We start from the raw sequence: 22,815 nt of genomic DNA, 5'->3' as shown, positions 1-22,815 counted from the left end.
GAGCATGTTTGTCAGTAATAAAAATAAACACTTATCAAATTGAGCTGCTGTTAGTAATACACAATTCCTTTCATGTAAAAAAATAAAGGAAATATATAATGTTGGGACTAGCTTTCTACAATATGCAGGGTCCTTCAATCATATATGAACAGATTTTCTTGGAATCCCAACCAGAAATTTTGGAAACACCATGGTTTGCAAAATGACCTTACTGCTCTTTAAAATATGCAAGGTTGCAGAAGCATTAATAGTGTCTTGTTGAAAGTAAAAGAATGAGAAACTAAAGCACTAACTAAATGGAAAACGCAATTTAATCTACCAAGCTAATTGGATAGGACAAGGCATTCACATACTAAACTTCAACAGATTTTTTTTTCTATTTCAGTGTAAATTACTGCACAGAGTTCTTGCAACAAGCACCTTTATAGAAAGAAAAAAAAAAACACAACTGGAATAGCAGATAATAATATATAGTTGAACACAATTTTCTGATGATTAAAAACGGGAATTTAAAATTCAGATGGTAATAAATGCATATATTAAAATGATAGAGGAACCCTATTCACGTTTTTTGGAGAGATTAAACTAATATTTCTGTTGCAAAAGATGAATGCTTTTTGTATTTTTCACACCACTGGGGAAAACTTGTGGGGATGGAACCTAATGAAAGAAGGAAATAAAGGTGATAAAAGAAAGAGGTGTGAAGAAGGGAAGAATTTAAGCTAATAAACAAATGAATTAAAGGAGGAAAAGAAAGGATGGAATGATGGATGAAGTATGTATTCTAAAGCAGTGGTTCCCAAATCCCAGATCGCGACCAAAATCAGGGGAACAATGACATTCTGGAGCGTTGCCTCGCCAGAATTTTTTTTTTTTCAGGGTGGCAAAACTTATCAAATTGTATAAACTGCGTCGTGAGTTTCAGAAAAACTAAGCCCCGATCCCCTAAAGGTTGAAAAGGAAAGAAAGAAAAACGAATGAGTTCATTAATTAATGAATGAAGATGCCAGCAACAAGGACTAAAAAAGGGACATCGAAAGCTAAAGAATGGAGGACGAGATGGATAGAAAGACAAGAAGAAAAAAGCTACAGGTTGATTCAAGTAAAGTTTCTTACCTTCCAACATTCCTCGTTCTGGGCGTACACTCTGAGATCGAAGTTGTCTGAGACATGTATTGTTAGCCAAGCAGTATCGAGTTTCAGAGTCGGTTTTTCAAGCGATTGTTGTTCATTGTACTTCTGTATGAACGCTTTCTGCAACAGTGTCAGATCCGCTATGCAGACTGAAAACAACAAATTTCATAAAATGAATAAACAAAAATGTTATCAGTGTTGATACATACAGTTTTATGTTTATTTTACCTCTCTGTTATAGGAAATCGATAGTTTATATATATATATATATATATATATATATATATATATATATATATATATATATATATATATATATATATATATATATATATATGCCATCGTTATTATTTTCTGTCAATACGCGTTCATCCGGGCAACCCGACCGAAATCCTTTTCATCTGTTACAGGACCGCACCGGGCCAGAAATTTAACCTAAGACATAAAAGGTGCACAGCTATTGCATTAATCATGAGTAATGATATACATAATTGAAGAAATAATAATAATAACAATAATAATAATAACAATAATAATAATATTTGTTTGTTTGTTATAAACCTGTGTGGGATATCATAGGCTTAAAGCAATGACAGAAAAAGAAGAATCGATAGTGCATTGACTTGGGATTCAAGTGTACGTCTATCTGTTCAGGTGCGGATTCGGTGGGTTTCTTTCGGAGAGGATGGAAGGTGGGGAGGGTTCGAAAAGGGATGGTTTCTCTGCATAAACTAGCAAATTATCTATCACAGAAAAATATACTTTTTAACTGAAAGAAAAGAGGGTTCGACTGACCCACTCCCCTCCTCTTAATACATGCTGGTATTTACTCCATACGAACCCACATTACACTGTTCCTTTTTACAAAAATTGGTAAATTATTCAAGGATTATATGGCTCGTTATGCAAATTATGCCAAATTTATCAACATAGGCCTCCTGAGAATTCCTGATCCATGATTATTCAGAACAGTATGACTTAGCCAGATTACAATAGATTTCACACCAAATTTTGCGGTTTATTTCTAAACAAGGCATCGAATTTCCTTCTTTTCTTTGACGTCCGCACTGCACATTTTCAACTATGAATGCTCCTTTGCTGAATTTCTGATAGAGCGCCCATCTAGCACAAAAAGTCTACCAATCACCGACGATAAACCCACTGAGCATTCATATCATATTAATCTGTACTAGTAGATTCTTATTAATGGATGACAAATTCGCTAAACTATACGTGTATAAAAGCTAAACATAATTTTTCCTCATTCTTCTCAAGTTTTTCCTCCTTTATAACCAAGGAAATGTCTTACAAGATAGACTAAGAATAGACTATACAAAAGATTAAAAAAATAGATTAAAAAAATAGCATCTCTCTCTCTCTCTCTCGTCTAAATCAATTATTACCACTAAGTTGTAAAGGTACCTTTGAAAATAACCATAGATACGCACCCATTTACAACCATTATACGCACCTATTCCTCTATATATATATATATATATATATATATATATATATATATATATATATATATATATATATATATATATGCCAGTTGTCAATGAAAATTAAAAAGCAGTCGCAACGTGCATCGAGGCATGTATGACGCATTGTGCTATAACAGGATGTAGAGATTGCTTTTGACAATATTTTTCTTGCCGCTAATGAATTCTTGTTTTGTAAAAGTGCAACATTCTCGTCACACATATTCATCAATGTCATTTGGTGGTCTCCTAGTAGCTCAAGCAATGTACAACTGTTTGTTATATATGACTGTCTCGAACGTTTTGTTTTCAAGTCTGTCTGTCTGTATATATGGTTGGTAATCGTGCTTTTGTCTTTTATCCCGTTCTATTTCTTTTGCTGTTATTTTTCTGCGGATGAGCAAAAGCGTTATATGTTTCCACTGCAAACTAAAGTGTCCTAGAATAAGTAGCTAGCATGTCTCATTCCGTTTCCACCTGACAATATTACATTCGGGATACGAGTTCTCCTGAGAAGAAACCCAAGCCGATTCTAACCGTTTGTTGCAAACAGGTTCGGAATTAATGCAAATATGAATGTGTTAAGTGACATGCAACCGAACAAATTAATAAGTCATTTGTAAAGCTCTTTATAAATAAATAAGTAAAATTCATACTTATATTCTGTGAATTTAACCGTGTAGTGTATGATGTTCGAAATTTTATAGCCGATGAGATATGTCAGTAATCCGACTTTTACTAATGACACAATTTCACTTCTACTACTTTGATTAGTTTTTAAGTGCGTATGTATGTATGTATGTATGTGTGTGTGTGTCTGTCTGTCTGTCTGTCTGTATGTAGTCATGGTTGTGCTCTATTTGATGTTAGGAAGCTTGTTGAAAATCAACTGATAAATGTTTTCCTCCCCAAACAAATACTCTGGTAAAAGGTATGAAAAAGTATGACAGTATGCTATTAGAGAGAGAGAGTAGTGGATATACAAGCTTGTAAATCCTTTTTATATCCGGCACGGTTACAGATATGCAGGCATGTATGTTTATATGTAAGTGTATGCATATGAGAGACACGTAATGCATTGCGCGATCTTTTCTGCTAAACGTCAAAACTCCACTGAAACACTCACCTTTAAAAACAAAGAAATGTCCTAGAATACGAAGAAAAAACATGATGTTTTTCTCTCTACAAAAAGAACATCAATTATTTAAAATAATTAGGTATTATCCCATGCTCCTTTGCGACTGTTTAACGAGTTTTCTAGACCTGGTGACAACTTACGCATGGCGTTTGTTGCAATGTTATCGCGCGAAGCATACCTGTCAGGTGACATATTTTATGTTTCCTGTCACTTTATCTTATATATATATATTGGAAATGAAATTCCTACGTTGGCGGGAAATTTCAGGAGACGAATGTAGTACGGGGGCATTTTATTGAATGCAAAAGATAGCTTAAAGACAAACGGACATAATGACGAAAGTTAAACAGAAACAAATAGCCAGACGTCACAGACATTACGAGATAAATATATACATAAAAAGATGTGTATCTAAATCCCGTCTATTAGCCATTTATCTCAGTCAGTCATTACTCCCGTCATTTTACGTGAACTATTACCTCATCATATATATATATATATATATATATATATATATATATATATATATATATATATATATATATATATATATATATATGTGTGTGTGTGTGTGTGTGTGTGTGTGTGTGGATATGTATATGTATATATATATATATATATATATATATATATATATATATATATATATCCGTATTATTTACTTTATTTTCTACAATATGAAATCGATTGATCACTATCCCAGTATGTATTCTTCAATATGTATGTATGTATGTATGTACGTATGTATGTATGCATGCATGCATGTATGTATGTATGTATGTATGTATGTATGTATGTATGTATGTATGTATGTATGTATGTATGTATGAATGTGAGTGTGTGTGTGTGTATGTATGTATATGAGTGTTTGTGTATAAATCATCTCTGTATATATTTATTAGTCTCTCATCTTTAATTTAAGCTTTAATGTGTGGTCAGATAAAAACAATTTGAGATACGGATAATATGATATAAAGACGTAAATAGCAAACTTGAAGACTTACATAGTTACTATCATTTGTAGTGGTGTTAGTGGACACTTGAGTTGCTACATACTTCTATCTGGGTTTGATGTATACGTCTTATTGCATTCAGTGTACACATTGCTGACCCATTTTGCGTATCAAAGCTTGAATGTGCCAAGTTCTTAGAGGACGAAGGGCGATATGTCTGAGAGAGAGAGAGAGAGAGAGAGAGAGAGAGAGAGAGAGAGAGAGAGAGAATGAATGAATGAAAGTATGAATGAATGAATGAATGAATGAATGAATGAATGAATGAAAATACACACATATCTTAAACAGGTGACCAAATATTTTGGTAAGCATGTCTTCACCCAGATGTACGTGCCAGTGCTGGCCCGAATCTTTTCCACTTTCTCTCTACTATTTGTTCACAATTTACTTTTCTATGTTTCCGTTTTTATACGCAAAATGTTCCGCTCACTTGTTTCGATTGGATTTTCGAGTTCGTCCTTTTGTTGACAAGACATGTTTCAGGAGATAGAAAAGCATGCTCTGTCGTTCTATTCTCAAAACTTCTTACACATAAGTTCAATCTTTAGCTCAGAGTTCTAATTTTGTCTGAAAATGCCATTATAGTTAGAATCATCGAGATGTGAGGATTCTTTTTGTTCAAGATTCTGTTATCTTATATATAAACACCATGTGTCTTCCTCTCTGTGTTCTGGCTGCCACAAAAGAGTTCGTGAATTCGAAACTCGCATCAGCATCTCAAATTTTTAAAATACGTTTTTGCATTATTATGTTAAAACTTTCATTTAAGCTTGCTCGTTCCAATGTATTTTCCTGTTTTGTTTTACTTTTACTTCTGTTTTTATTCCCGCCCCTAGGTCAGGCAATTAACCTATTCCATCAGATTAAAAGGTCGAACCTATTCGCACGGTAGTTGTGTACCTTAATTGGAAAGACTATCCTCACGGCCGCTGTGTATTTAATTAGGGAACTCTGTTCATTCGGCTGCTTGTATCTGAGTAGCAATCGCGGGAATTCGCATTTTAAAAGTGAAATTGTCAGAATTTTAGTCTTTTCTTACATAAAGTAGGGTTGCATCCTGGAGAGCTCCAAAAGACGGAACATATACATGAGCCCTAACCCTCCACCCCCATTCCACATTACTACATTTTACAATTGAGCAAGGAACTGTTCATTAAAATACATTACACGTAGCAACCATAATATAGAACTATATATTCACTTTGCGCCGATACAAGTCGTTATTGTTAAAACTGGTACGATATTAAACTCCCTTTCAACTCGAGGCACTCAATAATTGGTTTGATCCAGAAATTTCGTCCGGGTGGTTGGATCCTAATCAGCTAGGCAAGGGATCTGTGGGACGGACGTTTTGCCAGGTACACACACAGTGAACCAGGTTCCCAGAAGAGAAGCTACTGCATTTTGTCTTTTCCAGTGCATAATTTTAACCATCTAACTGTAACGAAAACTCACTATTGGAAACATTATTGTTGTTTCTCGCTAACATGTGCGTGAATGGGCGCGGTGTTGTTAAGTGGGGGGGGGGGGGGTAGGGGGCACTGGCTCTGCCACCCTTTCTGGATCAGCCCGTGGTATCGGTTAACGGTGGGGATTCCTCCAAACCAATAACAATATACTTACAGACTAAGAACCCCGCTCCCTCTATATATTAACATATAACCTTAATTTCATTTCTAACGAACCATTGACCAATAAATCTGTCCCCGTAACGATTTTTATATTCTGACGGTCATTACTATCAATGGGCCTCATTCGTCCGGGGTCCGTCCCTCAGTCCTTTGCCAAGTTGTTTAGGATCCACCTCCCCCATACCCACCCCAACGAAATATAAGGATCAAACCACTTAATTAATGGTCGATACGACCATCAGAATATAAAATTCGTTATGGGGATACATTTATCGGTCATAACGAAATCCTCTGTCAACTGGACAATATGATTCCTTTATGCATTCGAAAGGCTGTTTTAACAGACAGCAGACAGCTTTTGCAACACGACAGCCGTGCGTTTAAAATTCAGTACGAATAAACACTCCAAACTTCGTTGTCACATATGTACTAAACTTATATCAGCGTCAAAGCAGACGATAATATGCGTGGACCCGATAACACAAAAATGCGATAAGTAGTTGTTAGTGATATGAAATGCTGTTTTAGATTAACTGAATGTGGGTAGGGGTGAAGGGAACGAAATATAGTTAAGAGCAATGGGAAGGATGTTTAACTGGGTCTTGTACCCAGTAGTAACATTAACGACGGTTTTTGGCCCAAAAGCCATATTTTTCTCAGAATGAACCTATTATTTCTTTTTTAACACGCAAGACCACACACACCTACAACGATATAAATAAATACATTTTGAAAACGAATACGATTAGGGTAATCTTGTTCAAGGTGAGTAAACAAACCTGCTATTTGTGTTTACTGGGCTCATTCTGAGAAAAAAAGGGCTTTTAATCCATACACCGCCTTTACTATTATTACTGGCGAGCTTTATTATAAAATGCTAGATAAAATTTATCTTGGAAAGTTTTAGTCATCTGATAGCGGCCAATCAAGAAAATTGTATTTTTGGTTTTATAGTGTCCTATCACAAAATTATTGATTCCGTCGGATCAGTGTCTTTTATCATCAACATGACACAACCCAGATTTTATAATCGTATCTGTTTCTATTTTGTGATGATTTGACTTTACTGCGATCATTTCAACATGACCCGCATACCCGTCTAATGCAGCTTTGTAATCATCGAATCATAATACTTTATCAACCACATTTGTTTTTATTCCCTTGGCACGTTTTTGTTCACTTTTTTATCAGCTAGTTTGAGACACTACATTTTACAAAGCAAACCAACAAACTCTTCTATTGGAATAAAGTTAGTTTCACCCTTAAACATACCTATCTTTTTCTTGTTACCATAGCAATGAAATCCGCTAATTTTAGGATAATCTGATTGATCGAACAGATCCTTGTGCTTGTAGATATCACTGTCAATATCATCGCACTGAACTTTATACATCAACGTGTCCCTATCGGTAAACAATAACTCGCCATCAGGCCATGCGGTTTTGACAAAACCGTAATGAAAACTGTACATCAGCCACTTTGATAATCAAATACTGCAGCACCTACTTCTACGAGTTTATTCAATTTTAGGCTTGTTTTTAGTTTATGAACAGCTACTAAATTTTCGTTAAATATTTTCATGCTAACGAAATCATCACGTGCCACAAATCTATGGCGTCGTTCAACGTTTTTGATGATCTCAACATTGACATGCTTTCTGATATTTTCCATAGTCTTTCCAAATACGCTGCTACTCATCAGCTTGAAGAAGTTTTCTCAAAATCACTTAGTTCAGTTGCTCTTCTTGCGGTATTAGAATCAATGTAACCTTTCATTCATGGAGCTTGATTAAATTTTAAGACGCGATGTACCTTTGGTAATATCAAACCATGATCACTAGCCTGTATGAGATTTGTATAATGTATTACGTATCTCTGATTGTCAACTAAATTTGGGACAAGCTTATTAACAACAGATTGACCTTGCGCATTACGTTGCTTTTCTGATAACAAACTATAACCTATCAGCATTGATTCTGGACAGAAGTGATAGTCGTTGTGCAGATCGTGCAATTTAACTAGTTAATCAAGATCAACCTCAACAAAATAACTAAAATCTTGTGGTATATTTTATCCGTTTAGTTTAAAAACTACTCGACAGATATCCACCTAAAACCATTATATGGCATCGGCTCAGACATCGCATACACGTACACATTATTTGCATCATGGTAGATAATATATGACGACGGAAGATCAAGGTCGTAGTAAGGAAGGTGTTTATTATTAGCTTTTGCATATTTTTGGTTATTACGCTTATTCTGCCTCTGATGCCTTTCTCAATGAAACAGAAAATATCCGGTTCCGTGAGCAGCTCTGGTTTAAAACCGCTAAATTTGAACAGTGTATCCCAGGATAAGCCTAGTGCCGAGTAATATCAATTGGGATCTAATCCATAATTGATGCAGCTAACGTTTCTGAAATTTTCAGATACGTTTGCTAGCAGCAGTACATCTGTGACCAAATACAGATCGTGATAATCACCAAACGTGTTATAAACTCTTTCCATATTTTTTTAGCATATTCATATTCATCATCAAGATTCAGCTCTGAGTAAAATGAGTCTTTGTCAGGAAACTCTGTTTCATAAAATCTGCTCCAGTCGTTAAGGTACTCATATGGAAAGATACCTTTTTTGTTTTAGCAGGTATGATTTTTCACCAAAATGATCTGATAGGTTACCAAATTTATCGCAGCGTTTTACAAGTTTATCTAACAAAGCCGCCATAAAGTGCAAGCTATCAATACATTTCATGTTACCAAGAGTTACGGACCTATACTATTTCAAAATTATTCGGAATACACTTAATACGGCATCAAAACTGATCGTCATCTCGAAAATTTAGATCTTGTTACACAAAAAGAAAGTACACATCGCGGTAAAGCAGTATATGGTATTAATTTTCAACCAGCGCATCCTGTTGTATCTTTCAACTCTGAAACTAACGAAGAAATTTTGTTTCCATCAATAACAGCAGCAGAATGATATTTTGATATCATCCACGATCAATCAAGTATGTTGCGGATGAAAAACAAAGTCGGAGTCCTCAAAGAGATTTAATGTTAGAATCAGCTTTAGATACGATCGGGACGTAGAATTCGAGTAAGTTCTTGAATTCCAAAACAATAATGCGACCTATACATAATCGCATCCCTATCATACATAACAACGGCTAATTTGTGCTGTTCAAGTACATTTTTTTCGTCAGCTGTCAGAAGTATTTCATAATTTTCTCCCTGCTCTATGAATAACGGCGTCGAAAACCGAGATAGTATCTTCGGTTTTGAAACATTGTCTAACAGCTTTCTGTTGCTGGTCCAAATTTAAAGTGTTGCGTAGTATCTGAGAACTGATATTTTTAATAATTTATTTACACAAAAGTTAGCCTTTGTGCATTATTTAGACAAAATTTATTTGTTATAATATGTAAATGCAAAAAGATTAGTTGATTTTTATCTTGAAGTTGACAGCAAACCAGCTGTTACGGTACCAGATAGATAAGCACAACAAAAAGAACTTGATCTTAAAACATACCTATTTCCAGCACCGCGATCATCAGAACAAGATGACGGTAAAGTTGTTGATGATATAACTGAAACGCTTATATCCGATAGAAAATTTATAATAGATTATCGTCTGGTAGTTATGACGTAAAATATCATCTGGCAAATTTTTTTTTTATAAAAGGTTTAATTTTAGTGTTTCAGAGTATCAGGTGTTTTGAAGCATGATCAGACCTTTCATGAACATTAAGATACCGGGCAGACAAAAAAATATAATGTTCAATTATTTTGTTTGTTAAAATTTTAAAGCTGATGAATATTTCAGCAGAACGTAAACATATTCTACTGTCACTGTGCAAGCCTATCAAATGTAAAGCTGTGCTTGTGAAATATAAGAAACTTTATACTAATCGTATCAGCCAAGGCGTTAGCACCTCACGCTAGCGATTGGATACTGCCAATACTGCTAGAAGGTACCCAACTATTAAAACCTTCGCCATATTCGCGTCATTTAACCAAACCTTTTTATTAATACCTTTTGTTGCTATTACTTGCTCGATGACGAATATATCCTGCTCTGTCCGCTGTAGTTCTTGTTCGTAAAAGCTACCAGTAATGTCTTCTCCTGCTAGATAAATTCAGGTATTGTTATTAAAATTTAACCACAACAAATGCCTTTGACCAGTTTGGAGTAAATCCTTTTTCAAATACTTTCTTTGCTAACGAAATTCGAATCCGACCGACTATCCAAAACTTATTTCTTCGGTACATATTCTCATTCGCCAGTATTGGATTACGGTGTTATAAGGGTATTGTCCTAGTACGTGATTATCGTTTTCATCAAGTTGTTGATCAAGCCGATTCCATGGTCCTGTGTATTTATGCCCTGGCAAAGTCCAACCACCTCTGGTTTAGGCAATTCGCCTATAAGTTTGTGCATATCTAAGCCGAATCTGATAACAGCTCGTTTGATTACAACTCTGACAGTATGTTACTATTTTGTTCTGCTCTATGCACAAATCGTAGTCAGTTTTACATTTGCAGTTCATTTATAATTTAATCGTCGACTGAAATAACATTAGGAAAGTTTATTTCGTGTAGAATGTATTTCATTTTATTTGCTACAAATCGTTAACCGTTAGGCAGAGTTGTTCTTTTAAAAAATCCAAAAATCACATTATTCTGAAAAGTATACTTGGACGGTCATTATGCCCTTTGTAGAATCGAGTGTAAGGAATCTATCAGATATTATTAGTGCATATGCGTGATATGCATCAGTTGTAACTGTTCCTAGCGTCCATGTTACTTCTATGACTAAAGTTGATCCAATAGCTCGTTCAGAGTGTTTTGATTCGTCAAAGTGAAATATTTGATAAAGTGTTCTAAACTCTTCCTTGGAAATCTGAAATCCGCTATCAGCGTATTGGCATTTTTGCATAGATTCCATCAAGTACATATACGCACGAGATACGTTTCCATCTTCACCAACTGTAAAATTACATTCGATTGCTCGTTTTGGGTATTGTTTTGATCTTATTCTGACAAATATTCTTCTGACGTCAGGATTGTCGAAAACAGAATAGTTTTGCAGTTGGTTATTACGTCGGGCTTGCTTTTGAAAGACGATAAATACGTGACGTGGCAACTGTTCGCTCGGTGCAGTTTTTATCCGCCAAGTGTTTTCCAAGGAATTTTCTACAGCTGTTTGAGAAATCTTGTTTTGTTCAAGGTATATTTTGTGAGTAAATGCGGCCAACATTGCCTCAAGTTTGATTGTTTTATCGATAGATGCAACAACCAGGTGCATCTACAGCGCTAGTCGTGAAAATACAAATTGAGCATCAGCAACACCAGCAGCTTTCATTAGACAATTGTTTTGATCTGCTTGGTTAGGAATAAGGGTGTGCTTGATACCACAAAAAGCATTAGTGTTATAGTCTCTACACAACCCGAATATTTTACTTAGCGGCCGCATCATTGTCATTTGATTTGAGCTCTCTGCGAACGCTCTTCATTTAAAATAACATTCATTGTAAGACTGAGCCATATTCATTGAAACGATAAATTGAGCTTTTGCTAGCATCTAAACTGTGTCATCTGCTACATGTGGTGGGGTAATTCCACTCGCATTATAAACAGCTATTAGTGCGTTTCTGACGTTATCCACTGCATTATCAGCTGATGGCGCTGTCCCGTATTGAGCATGAAAAGGAACTAAAAACACATTAATATTAGTGAGAGTACCGGCTTCGTCTCCACCTTCAACTGGAGCCGTAGCAACTCTCAGTAAATCAGCCACTGAAACTGTTCCAAGTCCAGTATCTTTAACCATATTATATTTATTGTAACGGATCGCGAGTAGTCGCCGCTAAACGAAATCGCGTTAAGAATTGTACTTGCAATTGGCGTGTGCATATAAATATCTTCTACGGTTTGATTAGCTAGTTGATATCATGCAATTTTGAACAAACTCTAACAGTTATTAACAAGTGATACTTAAGTACCAACAGCAATATTACCACCAGAAGCTGTTTATACTATCTCGTACATCAAATACAGCTTTATGAGGCAGTATGAAAACATCTTTGTCACGTATATTAAACATTCGTATGCCCATCTTGCTAGGTTCGTTTAAGTTTTCGTCCAGATATTCAACGTACTCAAACTCTGTTGGCATTTCCTCAGTATGTTCTATGTAATTTTTAATAGACATTTTTATTTGTAATGGTTGGCTATAAATGTAAACTACGGCAAGTTAACTAATCAACTAGAATGCGGCAACGCCAATTCGAGTTCGTGTTTTCGGAACAAGTTTTCTAATAATTTCTTTGCCAGATGGAGATAATAATTTCTTTGTCGTTGTTATCATAGCTCGTGCTGTTTCTGATGTTGGGGTTATTTCAGAAATTACTTGCTTTATATCTGATGCTGTTGGTTTTGGAGAAACTTTAATTTTATCAGCTATCTTTTGTCCAACAGCTGTGCCTTCTGCAGATGCGGATCCTGTTGTAAAAGCTTTCGACACCTCTATGGCGACTGGGGCTACTTTTGAGCTATTCCAGGTATATTTTCAACTATTTTAGAGAAGATATTTCCGAAGAAACCAGCTAATATTTTTCTGCAAAAAAATTGTGTATAACAAGATGTCTGATAAAATTAAGAAAGCTAACTGTTAACTATAACAAGATAACCGGATTGGGGTTGAATTTAAAACGAAACACTAATGATGGCTGATACGAATACAATGTTTATTGATGAATGACTCAAATGAAGAAAGAATTATGATTCATAAGTGCGTGTATAAGATCCAGTTACTGGATAAATAACCACAATCCTCACGAACCTGATAATCTAACATAAATGTGAATACAAGTAAATAACATTACAAAGTTCAAGGACAACAGTTAAAGATTCACAGTAATTTCACACGACGAAAAGAATGATGCATTTTACTCAAATAGGAAAAGAAATGATGTACTTATTCATATAGTAAAAATGATGCACTTTTCTCAAAGAGTAAAATGATGCAAAAATGGGACTGATATCATAAAATATATCTTCACAGTCCCAAAACACTGGGTATAATAGACCCCAAAATTAGCCCACGGCTAATAGAATACATGTATAGAGTTACACAAAACACTCCGTCACTAGAATGCTTGGCCTTTACAAGTAATTACAACCGGCTACCATTTAATCACTTGGTCAATCAGGCAATCAGCGCCCACAAATAGGTCAGCAACGTCCGATCACCTGCTACTCAACCAGCAAAAACGCTGTTCAAACAGGTCTACGGCTGCTATTCAGGTAGCTCTCTCGCCAGCTCTAAGGCTGCTATGGTCGACTCTGTGGTCAGCTCTACAGTTGCTACCCGGTCAAATCTGATCACTATGCTCAGCTCTACAGCTGCTATGATCAGCTTTATGGTCAGCTCTACAGCTGCTACCCCGTCAAATCTGATCACTATGGTTAGCTCTACAGCTGCTATAATCAGCTTTATGGTCAGCTCTACAGTTGCTACCCCTTCAAATCTGATGAGCTGAAAATAAATCTAACACGGTGTACTAAGAATGATACGGGCATATACGATAATACGTAATGGCATTATATACAGTAAGCTATAAAAATTACATTATCGGCACAACATCACAAAACAATAAACAGGCCCAGAAGTGAACCTACCTGTGTCCGATAAGAATCCTATGGTACTAAATCTTTCTTAATAAAATGTAACTTTATTGCTAATATAGATCTCCTTTTAAGTCACATACAAGAATATAAAATATTTGCATTATACTACGCAAGGCGGAGTTACATGGAAAATATACATACATAAACGTGGTAGTACAATAGTTATAATCTATATAATATGCATAAAATATTAATAAATAACTCATATACCTCTATAACTGGAGATCTGCAAATCCTTAAGGAGATTACTCACTGACAAGACGTTAACGTACTGCAATGTTTTCGTCCTACGCACTTCGCACATGCGGTATAGAATGAACCGAAAACACTGTTTCGAAATATTGTACAATATACTTAAATCACCTTAAGGTATGGTTGAACACACACACACACAAAAACGAAACCTGAGTACATGTATTTAATAAATAACAAAGGGATTTGTACAATTCCGTGACATTAGCTTCAGCTAACCGATGTACGTTAACTTATTAATCTCAGATGTAAATAATTCCGTTATTAAGATGAAGCTGACGCCCGGACTGATCTGTTAACGTCATTGTGGTAGACGATATTTCCTACGTTGATCGGATAGTATATTATTTGTTTGGATTTACTTGCGTCAGCGAACCTGGTGGATCATCCAGACTAAAGCTGTAAACAGTTTGTCCTCGACTGCCACTTGATGTATACGAACCGTTATCGATTGAACAGTTTATCTGAACTTGTTTACTTCTGTCATGAAGTCGGCGGACTCTCCTTCGTACAAAAATGAGGCAGGAGCAACTGAAATATACTGTTGTTTACAAACTATGAGCAATCATCCAATGTTATTTTGTTTGCTAAAGTCAACAAGCAAATTGTTTTTCAATATGATCATAGCTCGTAGCGTGTTATAGTTTGGAGCCAGCTCAAAATTATCAACATAAGCTCCACTTGTTGTTATTAGAGATTTCAGTTTATTTAAGACCCGTAACGTTTTAAGAGCCCTGTGGTATTTTAACTGAAATTCATGCACCTGATAGAAAAGTAAAATCATCATTTTCATTAGTTTTTACGTTGGCTATAGCATGCCAAGCAGTAACTAATACCGGACCTATTTCGTATTGCTGATTCGAATTCAGTTCGACTGGTGGATTATATAAATAACAGAAAAAAGTTTGCACTGTCGGATGTGGTTTAGGAGGAATAAAGTAATAGTGTTGTCGATGACATTCTTTAATAGTATCTATGATAAAACTATGATAACTATCGAATTAAAGCGCTGTGTAAAATATAGTATTCGTCCATCGTCAGATAACTGTTGGATCGTAGATTATCAAGTATTTCTGCGATTTTATCTTTGATTTCTGTGCTGACGTTTCCAGCTTCTTTTGATAAGATAAGCAGCATTAGTCGTTCAACAATCTCAGACTGAGAGGTGAAGATTTGGACGCAGGAACCGGATCTTTCTTCGAGAATACGTTTATCACGATTTGAATCCTATTACTTAAATAACCGAACAAATGTACATTTATATGATTCTTATTTAGTTCTATACTTGTCAGCAGGATATGACATAACATCAGCAATAGTTTTAGTATGCATTTTATTACACGAATCTAAAACTTTCTCGTTTGTTTTTGCATTGTTAATATTTTCTTCAGCTTGTATTTCCGTGTCTTGAATATCTTTCAGCGACTGAATAAAATTATATTTATCGACTGGCCATCCGCGAATCTGAGAAACAATATGCTGATCTTTATCAATATGATCTCACAAAAATTGTTATAATCTTCTGGTGATATTGTTTTTCTGGCAGATTTTATGTAAAACTTATTTTTTTCTCCGTCTGGCATCATTATACAAATAGTCTCCGTCAACGCTTTTCTTTCTCTTCATAGTTCTTCCTGACGCCTCATTGACTCAGAAATAAGATTTTTTTAGTTCTTCGAGATCTATATTTTCAATAATTTGTTTTGCAACTTTCTTTCGCTCCTCTTAAATCATATCTTTTAAACCTTTCTTAGATAATTTTTTAAAAATCTTCTGGTGATGCTTTAGCATCATCAAGTTGCTTAGCAAATATATAACCTGTTACTGGTCTGAACAGCCTTGCAGTTTCTTCTGCAGTTTGTTGTTTTCCGCGACGTTCTTGTTCAACTTTTTTTCTTAAAAGCTGCTCCTTTCGCAACAAATTTCTTTAGAACTTCTATTCTTGCTGCATCCATTTTTATAATATTTTAATAGATTAATTTTTAAATCGCTCGCGATCAGGAGTCGAAACCACATCTGAACATGCGATTGCGATCTCGAGCTAGTTTTTCAAATAAAAGGAAATCGTGCTTGCCTCTGCTTGTTGATGTATGATAAAGTTCAGCAAACTGATCTTTCGATACATCTTCACATTGTTATCGTGCTATACTTTGTACGTCAGCTTTGTCAGATCCAGCAAATTGTATAAAACAACCAGTATTTCTTCTGATAAAACGATCAACATTATAGTAACATTGCGCAAGATAAATTGCGTTACAACACCTGTTCTTCGACAACGAAAAGTACGATTTATTTTTATCTATTTCGCTTTTCCTCAACGAAATGTCTTCAAATACGATAATCGAATGTTCGTCCGAATCTGGTTCAGCAACTGGTCTTCAGGCTGTGTTATGATAAAATTGCTTCGTTTCTTAGTTTTTCTTTGTATTCGCTTAGCAAACCGTATGTATCCTGCTGCGCGTTAATTGTGTAAATATAAACTCGACCGTAGTTAAAAATGTCATTAAGCAACAAATTCATTAACAAGTTAGTTTTGCCAGACAAAATCGTCCAACTATGAGAAAATGACAATCTTGTAGTTCGTGGTTGTGCTGATGATTGATTTATCGCTTTTTGTCAAAGTTAATAATACTCGTTCTAGCAAAACGAATGTTTTCTATTAATATACGATTTTTTTTAATCATTCTTCGGTTCATCTAAAATTGTATCATGCCAGTACAAATAAAATGTGCTATTACAAAAAGATGTTTTGTGTGTTAATCGGAAACTCATCTAGTTAAACAACAACCACAACTAGCGCAGATCTAACAAATTATCTTAAGCGATCCGGATATACAATAACAGGTACCCTAAGTATGTCAGGTCAGCGAGTATTAGAGTTAGAAACAACATATTCTCCTGTCAACGTAAATAACACACTAGCTACAAGTTATGCCAAGCTTAAGACAACCGACGACAGAAAGTTATCGCTGACAGGCGGAACAATGACTGGTTCGATAAACATGGCACGTTATAAAATAATATCTAGAAACGAAATACCGCCTGTAAACGTAAATAACACACAAGCTGTAGTAAGTCATGCAAAACTTAAAGCGATCGATGACAGCAAGTTGTCGATGACCGGTGGAACAATGGCTGGAGACATAAATATTGCAAGTAAAACATAATAAATCTAGAAATTACACATCCACCGTCTAATCTAAATCCAAGTGAAGCAGCAAATTTAAATCAGCTTAGTACTATAACAAACACAAAGATTAATAAATCTGGCGATACAGTAAATGGAACACTTACATTTACTAACGGTAGTAAGATAACAGGACTTCCATCAAATTTTCCACAAAGTGCAATAGATACAGAATCGTTCAATCAACTTAACGCATCTTTAACAAAATATTTACCGATTGGTGGTGGAACTATGACTGGTAGCATACATATGGACGGAAAACAAATAATTGGTACTCAACTAAACAACACAACATTTACCGACGACACGTTTGTAGCAAATGTAATGTTCGTTAGGGGCAATGTTGTGATAAAATCCGTCGACACAGTGACGGGAAATCTAGTCATGGGTGTGTCACAAATAACGTCTAATTATACACCTGACAATAATTCTATCCTAACAAATAAACTTTATGCTGACGCAGCTAAAACAAATGCCATTACTGCTGCAAGTACAGCTGCAGGTCATGTTAATCTAAAAATAACAAGGGGTACAATGCCAGGTGCGATCGACATGGTTGCTAATAAGATAACGTCTACGTATGTACCCGCTGCTTCATCTGATCTTGTAAATAAACAGTACGTAGACTCAGTTGCTGCAGGTGGCGGCGTAAAACAGGCTAAGAATAGTGTTGGTTACATCTTAGATCTCGTTTTGGTTTTATTGCAACCGCATCAACACAGTATCTGGGAAATTATCCTAATTATTCATTTGCATTTGACATTGCGATATCAGAAGGGTTAGAGTGGAAAATTAACGGGGAAACTTCCAACTTCTGGGTCAAAACACAATGTCCAGAAGCCGTAGCAATATGGAAATTTCAGTTACGCGGACGATTAAACGCTAGTGTCGGTCGCATTTATAACTTGCGATTATAAGGATCGACGGACGGAACAACGTGAATGATATTGTACGGTACGTCAAACAATTATGTGACGACAAGTCAACAATTTACAATTGATCCGTTAGTAACTGTTAATAAATATTCGTATTTCAGAATGTGTCTTGTCAACGCTGAAAGTCTGTATCCTGGTTTGACGATGTTTCAAATATATACGGTTACGATTTAATGTAATCGTTCGTTCCAGATGTATAGTTATCTATTTACAGGAATCGTTGATGATTGAATGTAATCGTTACAAATAAATTGTCAGAAGACCCAACATTGATCCAAGTCGCCAAGGAATTTAAAAATTTTAATCCTAAAATGGAGATCGCAATACCTGCTGTTGATTTGCTAGATACAGAAAGCGCTGAAGAAGCAAGAACAACAAACACAATTGCTCGAATGAAACAGTTAACTTTAGATTCACCCTATTTAAATGAAAATGATGATAGATTTGTTAGAGTTGCCGGAAGGAGAGGCCCTCAAATAAAAGACGATATCTGAGACTTTGATATAATTTAGTAAATACTGTCCTCCTTGCTGATGTGAGGAAGAACGATTGAAAATTGAAAAGTTGCCGTCAAATACTTTGATTGTGCTTAACAAAGAAAGATCACAGATAATTAACAAATCCAGTCTTATTAAATCAAAATCGTACGGCTTAAAAAACAAGAGAACAAGAACGAATAAAAAAAAGAGCATGGTGAACTTGACAAACTAGCTGAAACAAGAAAAACTAAACATGTAAAAAAAATCGTAGATTAAGAGACACATTTGCTAAACGCCGTATATTTTCGTGAATTAAGTATGGACTATCCTGATAAAAGACGTTATTTGAAATAGCAGACGATAATGCTGATGCTGAACTTTAAGCGTCATCTTATCTTTTGCTGTTAAACGCATCAACAAATAAAGGGGGTTTAGTATTTTTGTACCAGCTGTTGATGCTGCACTTAATTCGATATCAGAAATAGAATTACGGATAGTGCCGTACTCTGATACAGAAAAGGATTTATATTATCAAACTTCAGACGAAATGACATTTATATACTTTCCGAGTAAATTTTCATGTATTGAAACATTAACAGCTGATAGAAGTAAAAGATTAATCTGAAACAATTTGCTAAAGAAGCCAGGAAAATATTAACCGAACCAAAATACAAAAATATAAAAGAGTTAATTGCTGATGATCTAAATTTACCAGTAAATGATATTAATTGCTTATATCGATGAAACAGAAAATGATTATAGTAGTGAAGGAAACGAAATCACAGAAATACCGACATACCTCTGTTTATGATATCAGAAATATTAATGTTCTTCAAGATGAAAGATGTAAAGATATATCAACCGATGTTTATGATAAATGCAGAGATTTTATCGCTGATCCAGGTAAATAACGATTTTGATGAGCGAATAGATAAATTTGCCGCTGAAAATGCATTTGCTGTATGATAGTAGAATAATGAAAAGACAAGTAATATATTTCAACCATGTGTCAGACGCTCTTCGGGAAAATGAAACAGCCGAGCTTATTCAGTACTACAAGTATTATAATAAGAAACTTTGGTGCGTAAAAAAAGCTTACCGTTATTACGGTATAATTTTAAATATCCCTATTGCTTTAACAAGTTCGGGTATTGTGTCTGGTGGAGCCACTTTAAACCCGTTTTTGCTAACAACATCAGGAGTCGGTGTCACACTAACAGCCGCAGGTAAAAAGATTGAACCTGGTTTTGAAACTAAGAAATCAGCATGTAAAACGGCAATCAATACTTACAGTATACTGCTTAATCAAAAATGAACGTATCTGCGCCGAGTGAAATACGATATGGATGACCCGATCAGAGAGTTTCGTGTTATGGACAGTATGTTTACGGACATTTTGTCAAAACGAGTGAGTAAGATGGAGAAGAAGAAAAAGTACCTAAAAAATATTAAAGTTGATTGTGTTATGAGTGCTAGTAACGCTTCTGTTTCAAAACAGGTATGAATTTTATCTGAAATATTAGTATAATGAGATAATGATTATGTCTGACACACTAACCGTAACAGAAAAGAAAAAATAGCAGAATAAAACAAATACTAATAAACAATAAAGCACTTACCCTTACACTTGACAATGGAGTATCTAGTGTTTGTTTCAAAGGTGGGTTTGATAAGTTAAAACATTATCTTATCAAAACCGATCAAAGTGAATATTTCAAGTTGCTCGACAATCTGAAAACTATTAACAGAAAATATAGTAATTTTCATGATGCTATCAGTCAACAAAAATACACAAAAATAACTTTAGACCTGAATCGATCGAGGTAAGTAAGATTGGTGGTAAGTATCGGCTTACTAATATTAAGATAAAAGAATTGTTTGAATGCTGCAGAAAACATAGTAGAAAGTTATACTTGAATCAACGTGATGATACAATTTTTCTGATAGCATCTGTTGATACGATGTTGATCAGAGATGAATAAGATTGTTTGGAGTGTTCGCATTCTTAGTTTGCATTTACAGAACTCGAGGTATATATTTTTTTATCTAAACACTAATAAAGCTCGCCAGTAGTAAGGTGGGATGCATTAGCGTCAATGGGAATTAGCATTACAGAGACCCCTGGGACAGATTAGCGTCAAGGGAAATTTAACATGGAGAGAAATCGTGGGACAGATTAGCGTCAAGGGAAATTAACATGGGAATAGGGGACTGTATAGCGTCAAAGGAATTTAAACAGGGTGGGACTTTATAGCGTCAAGGGGAATTGAACATGGGAAAATTGCTGGGTCACTCTAGGGACAAGGGGAATTGAACATATGGAAATTGAACATGGTGGGTCTGTATAGCGTCAAGGGGAATTGAACATGGTGGGATTGTCTAGGGACAATGATGGTAGAGGGTCAAACACAACAGAGACAGAGACATACATACAGTAGTACAAGCGTGAGATTTATATATAAAGCATTACCAAGACCTGAAATCTTGATGGGGTGTTCAAAAATTTGCATAATTGTAATGATGCTATAAAGAGCTATAATCAAGGAAATGCTCAACGACAAAATGGATGTGACTAAAAGTAACGCTAAAATGACGAAATTGTCCCAGAATTTAAAGGAAAATAAACATATCCCCGAAAATTAAGTTACAACGGTTTAGAATAAAATGGATAAAATTAGTAACTACTTACACAATCAACTTGTGTGACGATCGTCGATAAACACCCATGTATCTATTTATAGCTATAATCAGCTAAAATTCCTATGAAATTCCACTATCTATTTATAGCTCCAACTTGTGGGTTATTCCTTTGGAAAATCCCATTATCTTTTTATAGCCTCAGCTTGAGTGACGTTCCTGTTTATGAACTCTAGTACATATGTATAGCTACAACCTGTGGAAATCCCCAAGTCCATATTTATAGTCTTAAAATTTCCAGCGTCAGTGACGTCACTGTACTGAACACTAGGGGATAAGTGTCAACAGTGTTGCAAGTGGCTGACCTGAATACACGCTACTGTAGGCAGGTAGGTAGAATGTATTTGATAGGGATAAAGGGAGTTTTATACGGACAAACAGAGACCAATAGACACACACACAAACACACAAACACACACACACACACACACACACACACAACGTAGGCGCGCAGACATACTCACACACACACACACACACACACACACACACAACGTAGGCGCGCAGACATACTCACACACACAAACACACACACACACACACTATAAAATGGATAAAATTAGCAACTACTTACAAAATCAACTTGTGTGACGATCGTGGATAAATACCTATGTATCTATAATCAGCTGAAATTCCTATGAAATCCCACTATCTATTTATAGCTCCAACTTGTGGGTTTTTCCTTTGGAAAATCCCACTATCTTTTTATAGCCTCAGCTTGAGTGACGTTCCTGTTTATGAATTCTAGTATATATGTATAGCTACAAAATGTGGAAATCCCCAAGTCGATATTTATAGTCTCAAAATTTCCAGCGTCAGTGACGTCACTGTACTGAACACTAGGGGATAAATGGCAACAGTGTTGCAAGTGGCTGACCTGAATACGCGCTACTGTAGGTAGGTAGGTAGAGTGTATCTGATAGGGATAAAGTGAGTTTTATAGGGACAAACAGAGACCAATAGATACACACACACACACACACACACAACGTACGCGCGCAGACACACGCACACACACACACACACACACACACACACAGAGGGAAGAGGAAAAAACAAACCCCAAATATACTATCAACACAGAGGGGAGATAATACAAACCCCAAATAAACTATCCACACAAACGTACGCGAACGCATACTAACCCCAAATATACTATCCACACAAGGTCGCT

General features: G+C 35.5%; 1 protein-coding gene and 1 long non-coding RNA gene across 4 annotated transcripts in view; both read right to left on the bottom strand.

Moving 5' to 3' along the window:
* The window catches only part of LOC149776033 (heparan-alpha-glucosaminide N-acetyltransferase-like), a 56,485-nt gene extending 52,553 nt beyond the window's left edge, over window positions 1-3,932 (bottom strand). The window contains exons 1-2 of one of the 3 annotated variants that reach the window (XR_016416161.1): window positions 3,742-3,932; window positions 1,117-1,283 (exon numbers count right to left, since the gene is read on the bottom strand). Coding sequence is in view for 2 of the 3 variants with exons in the window: in XM_089941874.1 (XP_089798000.1) it covers window positions 1,117-1,283; window positions 3,742-3,784 (210 nt within the window). In the remaining variant the exon portion in view is untranslated. Of the gene's footprint in view, window positions 1-1,116; window positions 1,284-2,556; window positions 2,613-3,741 lie in introns of those variants that run through there. The other 2 variants (XM_089941874.1, XM_089941875.1) reach the window with 2 other exon arrangements.
* A 9,194-nt stretch (window positions 3,933-13,126) lies between these two features.
* The window catches only part of LOC149776032 (uncharacterized), a 32,729-nt gene continuing 23,040 nt past the window's right edge, over window positions 13,127-22,815 (bottom strand). Inside the window, exon 2 of the long non-coding RNA XR_016416159.1 lies at window positions 13,127-13,939. This is a non-coding gene — a long non-coding RNA (uncharacterized LOC149776032). The remainder of the gene's footprint in view (window positions 13,940-22,815) is intronic.

This window comes from Sinohyriopsis cumingii, chromosome 18 (genome assembly GCF_028554795.1).
Source record: "Sinohyriopsis cumingii isolate HCF-2022 chromosome 18, ASM2855479v2, whole genome shotgun sequence".
Lineage (NCBI taxonomy): Eukaryota > Metazoa > Mollusca > Bivalvia > Unionida > Unionidae > Sinohyriopsis > Sinohyriopsis cumingii.
The sequence above is the reverse complement of the archived record's forward strand: the minus strand, read 5'-3'. Positions and strand labels throughout refer to the sequence as shown.